Raw genomic sequence first — 14,047 nt, 5'->3', positions numbered from 1 at the left:
AAACAAAAATTAATTAAGTGTTTATTATGTGCTGGGCTTATTATATGCTGGGCATTTTGCTAGGCTAGGATATTCTGTTGTGACCGAAACAGGCACAATCCTGGCCCTAGTTGAGCATATGGTCTGTGGGAATAGGAGTAATGATCAAGTAGATAAACAAGTAAATATAAAAAAGTAAGTTGTGAAAGTGCTATAAAGGAACTGAACAGGGCACTGAGATACAAAATAAGAGGAATCTACTTACAATGACTTTATTCCCTCAGGGACGCAATGTAGTTTCATGGCAGTAGAGGGTAGATTTAAAGCACTAGCTCTGTTGTCAGAGCACCTGAATTTGAATTTGGTTTACATCTGTGTGACTTTTAGAAAATTGCCTAAATTCTCTGTGCCTCGGTTTGTTTTTCTTTAAAGTGATGATAATAAGGTTGCCTACTTCATACAGTTATCGGTGGTATTATCTATCTGAAAGAATACCGGTAAAATTAAATCTGTCTCTGTTGTTGTAAGCCCTCAGTGAATGATAGCTGTTATTATTTAGATTCAGTGGTCAAGAAAGTCCTCTCTGAAGACGTAACTAAGACTTCAAGGATGAGAAGAAGGAAATAGTTATGCAAAGAGTTCCCTGCAGAGGGAGCAGCATATGGGAATGCCAAGCCAAAAGACTCTTGAAATGTCAGCAGGAGGAGAGGGGGGATGAAGAAAGACAATTTGATTGGTCAACCGTGCAAATTGCTTGTGCTGAGCACACACTGGTGGCCCAACATCAGATGCATGAGGCATCACAGGAGCTCTATGAATCATCATGTTCTCATACTCCTGTTGCATTTAGCACTGGGAAAGGGAAGAAAGAATCCATAGGCAGTCTGTCTAGAAAAGAAATAAGCTCTATCAGTGACAAAACTTTGGACTCCATTTATGTTCCTGAGGACACTGCAGCAAGTTACCACCTAGTACTTGGAATATTTTTGAAATGTCACCTTCAAGTGCACAAGCAGATGTGCCCACTGAAAATGTTAACAGCTACACTCAGGTCAGACGTAGTGTATCCTACAAGGATACACTATTGCCTATTGGATAGTAGTTTTAATCAGAATAACCAGGTAGAATCTTTCTTCAGTGGACATTACTTTTACAATTAGGTGAAGAGTTGTTAAATGAATCTAAGTTGGCCTCCTTTTTCTTTGTCATTCCAGGCTCAAGTGATACTTCTGGTCATTCTTCTCATTGCTATTGCAAACTTCTTTATTGGAACCGTCATTCCATCCAACAATGAGAAGAAGTCCAGAGGTTTCTTTAACTACCAAGGTACGTGTGACAAATTAGTTGCTTTGCAATCAGTGGTTCTCCCCTGTCCACCTCCATCACCATCCCTGTGTCCCCCACTTCAGCCATTAGAATCCCAGTGCAATCCAGGGAAGAGCCTGTGCAATCCCAGTGCAACCCCAGCCAGTGCAATCCAGGGAAGAGCCTGGGGTTGGTTTCAGGAAATCCACAGTGAGTCTCAACTCTGCTACTTCGCAGCTAGACCAGTCACCTAACATGTTTGGGTCTCAAATTTCCCTGACCAAGAGTGGGTGATAACAATAACTTCCTGAAGAGATTTTTGAGAAGTAAATAAGGTAGTGGATGCAAAAGTTCCTTGAAAACCTTCAAGTGTAGGACAAATTGTTGTTGTTATCAAATAGCAGAAGTAGAGTTGTATAAGCAAGGAAAGAGAACATAGGTCAGGCAATTTGCTCAACCATTGAGAGTACTAAAGTCCAACATAGTCCTTTTCCTGCTAGACTTAAAAAATATATATTTTATTGTGTTTAAAATTTTTTTAATGTTTATTTTTGAGAGAGAGAGAGAGAGAGAGAGAGAGAGACAGAGCACAAGTGGGGCGGGGCAGAGAGCGATGGAGAGAGAATCCAAAGCAGGCTCTGGGCACTGAGATGTCAGCACAGAGCCCAACGCAGGGCTTGTACTCAGACTGTGAGATCATGGCCTGAGCCAATGTTAGACGCCCGATGGACTGAGCCACCCAGGTGCCTCATAAGATTTTATTTTCAAGTAATCTCTATGCCCAACATGGGGCTTGTACTCACAACCCTGAGATCAAGAGTCGCTTGTTCCATGGACGGAGCCACCTAGGTGCCCCCTTCTAAACTTCTTTGTACCTTGCTTATCTCTAGGATTATCTAGTGTTATCTAGTTAAGCATCACTGTCAGGTTTTCAAGCATAAAAGATTGTAGGAGCTGGTGTATCATCCTGAAGGAATCATACTGAGCATGAAATTCTACTCCACCTATGTACACCTTCCTAGCTGTCCATTCTAGCTTACTCAAGAATCCACTGCTGAGATTTAAAAAAATATTTCTCTTCATTATTTATTATTAGTATTTGTTTCCTTTAGGTATCCCATCACCTCTTTCTACCTGTATCTTTTTCTTTGTAAAGTTTGTCTTGTTTGCTTTGTATGTTAACGTCCTTTTTCCTTTCTATCCCTTTCCCTCCTTCTAGCTCCTGCTATATATTTTCTGAGTCCTTCTAGCTCCTGCTGTATTGTTTTGATGGCTCAAATTCTCTTTCCTTGTTTTTGCATCAGGCCAGATTCTTTTGTTTGCATTTTTCTCCCTTCCTTTTTCTGTTTTTCTTCTGCATTGTTTGCTTCTAATTTAAATAATTTGCTGAGACCTCATGGAATAGTACTGTTTTATGACCAAGGCTCTTCACTATATTAAACTTCTGTATATGAGAATTTGCTCTAAGAATTTAAGATCTAATATCTGGGAGCAGGGAATGGGGAGGGTAAACATAAGTAGAAAAATCATAAGATAGTTTCACCCACAGGGCTTTCCTACAATTAAAAAAAAAGCATAGAAAATCTGTGTGTTGATTGGAGTATTTATGCATGGAAGAAAGTAGCTGTGTGTGTATAGGGCAGTGCACGTGTGTGGTATATTTGCAAATATGCCAGTATAGCCATGAGAAACATTCCCCATTTCCCCCTTTTTCAATCTAGAAAGATTCAAAAAGTCAGGAGGCCTGGGTCTCTGTTGGCACAAAAGTTTTTCAGAGCTGTTCTAGAAATCTACAACCTTGACTCTCGGCAAACATGAGTGTGAGGTTTGTCAGGAGTACACCAATCTCTTCAAGTTCCTTCCATTTAAAATATAGGGAAACATTTACACAAGACATTGATAGAAACTAAAGGAAACCAATCTCATACTCTGTAAAGAAAGTCTACATGATAATTTTCTCTTTCCTTGTGTTACAGCATCAATATTTGCAGAAAACTTTGGGCCAAGCTTCACAAAAGGTGAAGGCTTCTTCTCTGTCTTTGCCATTTTTTTCCCCGCAGCTACTGGGATTCTTGCTGGTGCCAATATCTCAGGAGATTTGGAGGTATGTTGTTTCCTCTGCTTTTGTGGTCCTGGGAAGTGGTGGTGACATAGGTGAGCAGCATGAGCTATAGAGGTCAACAGTGACCATAGTTCTCTACAAATTTTAAAACTAAAATTTCTGTATGGGTCCCAGTTACTTAAAACTTCTCTCTTTTTTTTTTTTTTTTTTTAATTTTTTTTTTCAACGTTTATTTATTTTTGGGAGAGAGAGAGACAGAGTATGAACGGGGGAGGGGCAGAGAGAGGGAGACACAGAATCAGAAACAGGCTCCAGGCTCTGAGCCATCAGCCCAGAGCCCGACGCGGGGCTCGAACTCCCGGACCACGAGATCGTGACCTGGCTGAAGTCGGACGCTTAACCGACTGCGCCACCCAGGCGCCCCAAAACTTCTCTCTTTTAATGCCAGCATTTAATGCCAGACCATCCTATTTCAGATATTCCTTCCAAAACTCTTATTCAGTGACATTAGAAGGATAGAGTATATTGATTGTATATAACATTTCCAAGAAAATGAATATAGCTCAGTGAAAAAAAATCAGAACCCGCCTTTCTCTTTTAAACACATAATGAACAAGAACACATAACATTTGGGGGGAAAAAAACCCACCCCCACCCCCACCAAATCACTTTATTAGTGAATATTTATTTATTGAATTCAGATATATATATCTGAATATATATTCACATATGAATATACGTATACATATGAATATACACATGAATATATATACATATATTCACTCAATCAGTATTTATTTAGCACCCCATTCATAGTATCTTGTGTCAAGTACCATAAAGAGCATTATGTTAGATTATTGGTTTGCATGTTTTATAAAATACTGGTAGCAGTGACCTAAACAAGAAAGAAGTTTATTTTTCTACTGGATAAAAATCTTAGCTCATAGGTCATGCAGTAGAATAACAAAAATCTTCTCCAAAAGGTAGCTCGGAATCCCAGATGACCTCTCTTGTTTTAACATTCCTTTGGGGTTGGTTTGCCTTCACCAGCAATGTCCAAGATGACTGGTCACTTTCAAGATCATGTTCCAGCCCATAAGAAGAGGATTAAGGAAGTAGAGGGCAAGAAATCCTGGCCCTTGCATGTATTACTTCTGCGGACATTCCATTGGCCAGAATTTAGTCTCTATGACCTTACCTAGTTGCAAAGAAGGCTAGGAAATGTAGTCTCTAGCTGGGCAGCCATGTACTTTGAATTTTAGGGAGTTCTAGTATTAAAAGGAGGAAGATAAGAATGGATGTTAGGGGATAGTAAACAGTCTCTACCATTAACAAAAAAGAAGACACAGGTTTTAACTCCTACATTTTTAATCAACTTTGGAAGACAAGAAATATTTGCAAGAGCTGTCAAGAGATATGTACAAATGAAGACCACGTGTACTGTCTAAATAAATTGTGAAATAAACAGAGTAAACAAATAATTGTTAAGTCTGGGATGATTTCCTTAAGGGTGTAACTTTTCAGGGTGAACTTAGAGCAAAAGCTAAATAGTGACTGTTGGTGAGAAAATGTACAGGTATTCCAGGTAGAGAAGAAAAAGGACAGTCATCCCTCACAGTTTAACTGGTGAAGCCCTGATGAGGCTGGATGACCTTATAGTGCAAAAGGAAATAGCTGTTGGTGGGACCTAAGCAAGAGGTGCTTAACTCTGTCAGAGTGGGGACCTTACCTTTGGTTATATTCATTGCTGCATCCTCAGAGCTAGTAAGGTTTCAATACATATTTGTTGAGTGAATGAATAAGAGCATTTAGATTTGTCATATTAGGGACCACAGTGTCATGGTCAATTCTTGAGCTGAGATATGGCATAAAATAAATTAGGCAGAGGCTCAGAAAATTAAGTAACTTGTTCAAAATGATTCAAATAGTAAGTATGTCTGCTTAATGAAATTTAGCTGTGGATGCTGAGCTTCCAGTTTCTCAGATTTAGAAAAGTATCAGAGGTCACTAACGTAAAATTCTGCAGACTATAAGCACATATGTTTTTTTTGTTTTTTTTTTTTTGTTTTTTTTTTTAAATTTTTTTTTTTTAACGTTTATTTTATTTTTGGGACAGAGAGAGACAAAGCATGAACGGGGGAGGGGCAGAGAGAGAGGGAGACACAGAATCAGAAACAGGCTCCAGGCTCTGAGCCATCAGCCCAGAGCCCGACGCGGGGCTCGAACTCACGGACCGCGAGATGGTGACCTGGCTGAAGTCAGACGCTCAACCGACTGCGCCACCCAGGCGCCCCAGTTTTTTTAAGTTTATTTATTTTGAGAGAAAGAGAGAACACAAGCAGGGGAAGGGCAGAGAGAGAGGGAGAGAGAGAATCCCCCACTTTTGGTGCAGAGCCCAAGTCAGGCATTGAACTTGCGAACTGGGAAATCATAACCTGAGCCAAAATCAAGAGTTGGATGCTTAACCATTGTGCCACCCAGGCACCCCTGTAAGCACACATTATTTATTTATTTTTTAAAAATTTACATCCAAGGTAGTTAGCATATAGTGCAACAATGATTTCAGGAGTAGATTCCTTAATGCCCCTTACCCATTTAGCCCGTCCCCCCTCCCAAAACCCCTCCAGTAACCCTTTGTTTGTTCTCTATATTTCAGAGTCTCTTATGTTTTGTCCCCACCCTGTTTTTATATTATTTTTGCTTCCTTTACCCTATGTTCATCTGTTTTTGCATCTTAAAGTCCTCATACGAGTGAAGTCATATGATATTTGCCTTTCTCTAATTTCACTTAGCATAATACCCTCTAGTGCCATCCACGTAGTTGCAAATGGCAAGATTTCATTCTTTTTGATTGCTGAGTAATACTCTATTGTGTGTGTATGTATATATATATTTATACCACATCTTCTTTATCCATTCATCATTGATGGACATTTGGGCTCTTTCCACACTTTGGCTATTGTTGACAGTGCTGCTATAAACATTGGATTGCATATGCCCCTTCGAAACAGCATACCTGTATCCCTTGGATAAATACCTATTTGCTGGGTCATAGGGTAGTTCTATTTTTAATTTTTTTTCAATATATGAAATTTATTGTCAAACTGGTTTCCATACAACACCCAGTGCTCATCCCAAAAGGTGCCCTCCTCAATGCCCATCACCCACCCTCCCCGCCCTCCCACCCCCCATCAACCCTCAGTTTGTTCTCAGATTTTAAGAGTCTCTTATGCTTTGGCTCTCTCCCACTCTAACCTCTTTTTTTTCCTTCCCCTCCCCCATGAGTTTCTGTTAAGTTTCTCAGGATCCACATAAGAGTGAAAACATATGGTATCTATCTTTCTCTGTATGGCTTATTTCACTTAGCATAACACTCTCCAGTTCCAACCACGTTGCTACGAAGGGCCATATTTCATTCTTTCTCATTGCCATGTAGTACTCCATTGTGTATATAAACCACAATTTCTTTATCCATTCATAGGTTGAGGACATGTAGGCTCTTTCCATAATTTGGCTATTGTTGAGAGTGCTGCTATAAACATTGGGGTACAAGTGCCCCTGTGCATCAGTACTCCTATATCCCTTAGGTAAATTCCTAGCAGTGCTACTGCTGGGTCATAGGGTAAGTCTATTTTTTATTTTTTGAGGAACCTCCATACTGTTTGCCAGAGTGGCTGTACCAGTTTGCATTTCCACCAGCAGTGCAAAAGAGATCCTCTTTCTGCCAACATCTGTTGTTGCCTGAGTTGTTAATGTTAGCCATTCTGACAGGTGTGAGGTGGTATCTCATTGTGGTTTTGATTTGTATTTCCCTGATGATGAGTGATGTTTAGAATTTTTTCATGTGTCGTTTGGCCATCTGATGTCTTTGGAGAAGTGTCTGTTCATGTCTTTTGCCCATTTCTTCACTGGATTATTTGTTTTTTGGGTGTTGAGTTTAATAAGTTCTCTACAGATTTTGGATACTAATCTATCTTTATCTGATTCATCATTTGCAAATATCTCCTCCCATTCCGCCTGTTGCCTTTTAGTTTTGCTGATTGTATCCTTCATTGCACAGAAGCTTTTTATTTTGATGAGGTCAAAATAGTGAACTATCAATAGTTCATTTTTGCTTTTGTTTCCCTTGCTTCTGGAGAAGCGTTGAGTATGAAGTTGCCGCGACCAGGTCAAAGAGGTTTTTGCCTGCTTTCTCCTCGAGGATTTTGATGGTTTCCTGTCTAATGTTTAGGTCTTTCATCCATTTTGAGTTTATTTTTGTTTGTGGTGTAAGAAAGTGGTCCAGGTTCATTTTTCTGCATGTCGCTGTCCAGTTTTCCCAGCATCACTTGCTGAAGAGACTGCCTTTATTCCATTGGATATTCTTTCCTGCTTTGTCAAAGATGAGTTGACCATACATTTGTGGGTCCATTACTGGGTTCCCTATTCTGTTCCATTGATCTGAGTGTCTGTTCTTGTGCCAGTACATACTGTCTTGATGATTACAGCTTTGTAGTATAGGTTGAAGTCTGGGATTGTGATGCCTCCAGGTTTGGTTTTCTTTTTCAAGATTGCTGTGGCAATCTTGGGGTCTTTTCTGGTTCCATACAAATTTTAGGATTGTTTGTTCTAACTCTATGAAGAATTCTGGTGTTATTTTGATAGGGATTGCATTGAATATGTGGATTGCTTTAGGTAGTATTGACATATTAACAATATTTGTTATTCCTATCCAGGAGCATGGAATCTTTTTCCATTTTTTTGTGTCTTCTTCAATTTCTTTCATAATCTTTCTATAGTTTGCAGTGTATAAGTTTTTCACCCCTTTGGTTAGATTTATTCCTAGGTATTTTATGGTTTTTGGTGCAATTGTAAATGGGATCGACTCCTCGATTTCTCTTTCTGTTGCTTCATTGTTGGTGTATAGGAATTTTAACTGATTTCTGTGCATTGACTCTACATCCTTCAAATTGCTGAATTCATGGATCAGTTCTCACAATTCTATGGTGGCATCTTTAAGGTTTTCCATATAGAGTATCATGTCGTCTGTGAAGAGTGAAAGTTTGTCCTCCTCCTGGCCAAGTTGGATGCCTTTTATTTCTTTGCATTGTCTGATTGCTGAGACTAAAACTTCCAATCCTATGTTGAATAACAGTGGTGAGAGTGGACATCCCTGTCTTGTTGCTGACCTTAGGGGGAAGGCTCTCAGTTTTTCCCCATTGAGAATGATATTAGCGTTGGTTCTTTCATATATGGCTTTAAAGATCTGGAGGTATGATCCTTCTATCCCTACTTTCTTGAGGGTTTTTATCAGTAAAGGATGCTGTATTTTGTCAAATGCTATCTCTGCATCTGTTGAGAGGATCATGTGGTTCTTGTCCTTTCTTTTATTGATGTGATGAATCACATCAATTGTCTTGTGGATATTGAACCAGCCCTGCATCCCAGGTATGAATCCCACTTGGTTGTGGTGAGTAATTTTTCTAATGTGTTGTTGGATTTCGTTAACTGATATCTTGTTGAGGATTTTTGCATCCACGTTCATCAGGGAAATCTGTCTGTAGTTCACCTTTTTAACGGGGTCTTTGTCTGGTTTTGGAATCAAGGCAATACTGGTTTCATAGAAAGAGTTTGGATGTTTTCCTTCCATCTGGCCCTGGACTCTTTTTTTTTGGCAGATTTTTGATTACTAATTTGATTTCCTTACTGGTTATGGGTCTGTTTAAATTTTCTATTTGTTTCTGTTTCAGTTTTGGTAGCGTATATGTTTCTAGGAATTTGTCCATTTCTTCCAGATTGCCCATTTTATTGGCATATAATAGCTCATAATATTTTCTTATTGTTTTTATTTCTGCTGTGTTGGCTGTGATCTCTCCTCTTTCATTCTTGATTTTATTTATTTAGGTCCTTGCCTTTTTCTTTTTGATCAAACTGGCTAGTGGTTTATCAATTTTGTTAATTCTTTCAAAGAACCAGCTTCTGGTTTTATTGATCTGTTCTGCTGGTTTTTTTGATTTCAATAGCATTAATTTCTGCTCTAATCTTTCTTATTTCCTGTCTTCTGCTGGTTTTGGGTTTTATTTGCTGTTTTTTTTCCAGCTCTTTAAGGCATAATGTTAGGTTGTGTATCTGAGATCTTTCTTCCTTCTTTGGGAAGGTCTGGATTGCTATATACTTTCCTGTTATAGCTGCGTCCCAAAGGTTTTGGGCTGGAGTGTTATAATTTTCATTGGCTTCCATGTACTTTAATTTCCTCTTTAACTTCTTGGTTAGCCCATTAATTCTTTAGTAGGATGTTCTTCAGTCTCCTAGTACTTGTGACCTTTTCAAATTTTTTCTTGTGGTTGATTTCGAGTTTCATAGCGTTGTGGTCTGAAAATATGCACAGTATGATCTTGAACTTTTTGTACTTGTTGAGGGTTGATTTGTGTCCCATTATGTGATCTATTCTGGAAAATGTTCCATGTGCCCTGGAGAAAAATGTGTATTTTGCTGCTTTAGGATGAAATGTTCTGAATGTATCTGTTAAGTCCATCTGGTCCAGTGTGTCATTCAAAGCCATTGTTTCCTTGTTGATTTTCTGTTTAGATGATCTTTCCATTGCTGTAAGTGGGGTGTTGAAGTCCCCTACTATGATGGTATTATTATCAATGAGTTTCTTTATATTTGTGATTAACTGATTCATATATATGGATGCTTTCAAATTTGGAGCATAAATGTTTACAGTTGTTAAGTCTTCTTGGTGGATAGACCCCTTAATGATGATATAATGCCCTTCTTCATCTCCTGATGCAGTCTTTATTTTAAAGTCTAGATTGTCTGATATAAGTTTGGCTACTCTGGCTTTCTTTTGACAACCATTAGCATGATAGATTCTCCATCCCCTTACTTTCAGGGGTTCTCCATCCCCTTACTTTCAATCTGAAGGTGACTTTAGGTCTAAAGTGGGTCTCTTGTAAAGAGCATATAGGTGGATTTGTTTTCTTATCCATTCTGTTACCCTATGTCTTTTGATTGGAGCATTTAGTCATTGACGTTTCAGTAAGTACTGAAAGATACGAATTTATTGCCATCATGTCGCTTGTAGAATTGGAGTTTCTGGTGGTGTTCTCTGGTACTTTCTAGTTTTTGTTGCTCTTGGTCTTTTTGTTTTGCTTTCTTTTTGTTGTTTTTTTTCCATCTTTTCTCCCCTCAGAGTGTCCCCCTTAAAATTTCTTGTAGGGCTGACTTAGTGGTCACGAACTTCTTTAATTTTTGTTTGGGAAACTTTTTGTCTCTCTTTCTATTTTGAATGATAGCCTTGCTAGATAAAGAATTCTTGGCTGTGTATTTTTCTTATTCAGCACATTGACTATATCCTGCCACTCCTTTCTGGCCTGCCAAGTTTCTGTGGATAGGTCTGCTGCAAACCTGATCTGTCTTCTGTTGCAGGTTAAGGACTTTTCTTCCCTTGCTGCTTTCATGATTCTTTCCTTGCCTGAGTGTTTTGTGAATTTGACTATGATATGCCTTGTTGATGGTTGGTTTTTGTTTAATCTAATGGGAGTCCTCTGTGCTTCCTGGACTTTGATGTCGGTGTCTTTCCCCATGTTAGGAAAGTTTTCTTTCATGATTTGCTCACATAACCCTTCTACCCCTTTTTCTCTCTCTTTGTCTTCTGGGACCCCTATGATTCTGATGTTGTTCCTTTTTTAATGAGTCACTGATTTCTCTAATTGTTAAATCATGCTCTTTTGCCTTAGGCTCCCTCTTTTTTTCTGCTTCAGTATTGTCCATAAGTTTGTCCTGTATACCGTTGATTTGCTGCTCTGCCTTATCCATCCTTGCCGTCGTATCATCCATTAGAGATTACAGCTCAGGTATAGCATTTTTTATTTCATCCTGACTACATTTTGCTTCTTTTATCTCCACAGAAGGGGATTCTAATCTATTTTCAAACCCAGCTAGTATTCTTATTATCATGATTCTAAATTCTGGAACAGACGTATTGCTTGTATCTGTGTGGATTAAGTCCTTGGCTGTCATTTCTTCATGCTCTTTACTTTGGGCTGAATTCCTTCATTTCATCATTTTGAAGGAAGAAAAGGAATTAATAAGGTAAAAAAATTAAAATAAAAAATTAAAAACAGCACACAGTCACAAAATAAAATAAATGATGCTAAATCCTAGGTTTGTTTTGGTCTGGTTGATGAAAGGAGCTTGCTAGATTAGAGAAAAAGGGGACAAAAAAAATGGAAAACGTTTGAAAATTTGAAAAAAGGTATACAATGAAATAGAATAAAATGAAATGATGGAAGTAAAATAAAATTTGAAAAATTTACAAAAATTAAATAATATAGTAGAAAAAATTAAACAAAAATATTTTTAATAAAAATTGAAAGTAAAAATAATTTTTTTCTCTTTCTATATTCAAGAAAAAGAAAAGAAATGAAAAAGAAAAGAAATAGATGGATCAGCAAACATACTAAAATATGATTGAGATTACATCATTTTCCCCTAGAAGTCAAACTATGAAGGACTTTATAGTTGTAAACTAAGCAGGTGGAGAGACTTGTGTTCCTATAGTGACGTTGGCCCAGTTGGGCAGGCTTAGTGTAATGGGTCCATTCTCCACTCGATGGCACTGCTTAGCTTATTGGGGTGGATTGTTTTGGTGCTTGTAGGAATGTATGCACATGCATGGGAGGGGTGAAAATGGCGTCACCCAGCTACCCAGTCTCTAGTACTGGAACTCTGTTCTCCCCACCTGTCCTTTGTCTCTGGCTTCCATCCACTCCCTGCTTTTACACTGTCCGTAACCAAACCATTAGGTTGCCAGGAGGCACCTCCCTCCCAAGTTTTATCTCAGATGTGGCTGTGTTTCCCAACCCCTCACTTCTCAGGGACTGTGGCTTTGACCTGCTCAGATCCTCTGGGGGAGGGTCTCACCAAGCAATGGCTGGTGCTGGCCACACCCAGGAACATTCCAGGGATAGCACTGCTGCCGATGCCCAGAAACTGCAGCTGGGTGCCAGCCCGACCCAGAAAAAGCTCATGCAATCATCTAGCAGCAACGTTTCAGGGATTATGGTAAATCACAACACACATCTGGAACCAATCTTCACCTTTAGTTTCCTTGTTCCAGCACCAGCTAATGTGGTTCTTCTCTCAGGTCTTTGCCTCTACCAAATGTCCTCCAAGCAGGGGGTGTGTCCCAAGGACCCCTGGAGCTCACTCTGCTCCTGGGTTTTCCCCCTTCCCACCAGAGCACCGCCAGGTATCGAACTATGGAGTTTCAGACTCTGTGCTCACCCTGTTTATAGAGTCTTAATGGAATTTAAACCCTGTCCTTTCTCCTTTCTCCCTTCTCCCTTTTTTGATTGGTCCCTTTGGCTGTTTCCACTTTTCCACTTTCTCTCTGGTTGCTTTTGCAGGGGGGGGGGTGATTTCCCGAACTCTCCCCGTCCCGGTCTCTGTCCTCTCTCTGCAAGCAAAAACAGCTCCTTGCCCTCAGTGTGTTTCCTCTCCCCCACAGTTCACTTCTCTGTGCTGGGTACCTGCTGAGTTCTGTGGTTCAGGTTGTACAGATTGTTGTGTTAATCGTCAAATCAGTTTTCTAGGTGTGCAGGACGGTTTAGTGTTGATCTGGCTGTATTTTGTGGATGGGAGACGCAAAAAAAAAATCTTACATGCTGTTCTGCCATCTTGGCCCCTCCCCTCATTGTGGTTTTGATTTACATTTCCCTGATGCTGAGTGATGTTGAGCATCTTTTCATATGTCTGAAGGCCATCTGTATGTCTTCTGTCGAGAAATGTCTATCCAGATCGACTACCCATTTTAAATCAGATTGTTTTTTTTTTATATTGACAGTTATTTCCTGTCCCTGAAACAGTAAGGGAAGGGTTTCAGAGGAGGGGGACATTCAATCCAAATTTCAAGGGACAGATAGGGGCTCATCTACAGAACAAAGAAGATAGGGACATTTGGGGTAGATAGGAGCTCATCTACAGAACAAAGAAGAGAGGGACATTTGGAGTAGATGGAATGGAATACAGAAAGGCACAGAGAAAGATGCTGCTGATGAAAATTAGTTTTTATGTGTGGTACAGTATGCAAGTAAAATAGTTTTAGCAACACTTTAATAAACATATTTATAAAGGATCTGCTGTGTGTCCTGACACCTTGAGAGTAAGCAAAGAACCAGAATATATCTGCAGAGGATGTCCTGTCATGATTTTCAGGGCATTTGTGGTCATAGTATTGTAAAAAGTTGCTTTCTTTCTGCTTAAAAATATTTGGTGATTTTGCAATTAAGCTTAACTTTCAACACATACATGACTATATACTATTAAATAGAACTCAGAGATTCTTTAGACTACAGAAAAGGGAGTTTGTGTATTATCCCAAAACTAGCTAGAGACACTAATGAACATAGGTCAGGGAGTAATGTGTTTTAGAGAGAGCCTTCTAGCAGCTTGTAAGGATGGAATAAAGGGCAGGGGGTGACAGGTAGGGAGGCTGGAGTCAGGAAAACCAGTTAAAAGATATTACAGCTCTGGACAAGAGATGGCATGAGTCTAAATTAAGACCATGGCAGGGGGAATGGATCAAAGAGGTTAGCTTTTGTTAGGGTTAGGAGAGGAAATGGAAAGAGTGTTTTCTACTATGATCTGCAGGCAGAAAACATTATACATCAAATCAAGTGCACACCTATAAATTTTCTCCAAACAGTTCTTTATTAA

General features: G+C 39.3%; 1 protein-coding gene across 3 annotated transcripts in view; it reads left to right on the top strand.

Moving 5' to 3' along the window:
• SLC12A1 (solute carrier family 12 member 1) overlaps nucleotides 1-14,047 on the top strand; it is a 104,731-nt gene that overhangs the window by 25,043 nt on the left and 65,641 nt on the right. For all 3 annotated transcript variants that reach the window (XM_045449817.1, XM_045449816.1, XM_045449818.1), the window contains exons 8-9: nucleotides 1,194-1,305; nucleotides 3,261-3,388. In XM_045449817.1, coding sequence (XP_045305773.1) covers nucleotides 1,194-1,305; nucleotides 3,261-3,388 — 240 coding nt within the window. The remainder of the gene's footprint in view (nucleotides 1-1,193; nucleotides 1,306-3,260; nucleotides 3,389-14,047) is intronic.

The sequence above is a fragment of the Leopardus geoffroyi genome, chromosome B3 (assembly GCF_018350155.1).
Source record: "Leopardus geoffroyi isolate Oge1 chromosome B3, O.geoffroyi_Oge1_pat1.0, whole genome shotgun sequence".
NCBI classification, from domain to species: Eukaryota; Metazoa; Chordata; class Mammalia; order Carnivora; family Felidae; genus Leopardus; species Leopardus geoffroyi.
The sequence above is the reverse complement of the archived record's forward strand: the minus strand, read 5'-3'. Positions and strand labels throughout refer to the sequence as shown.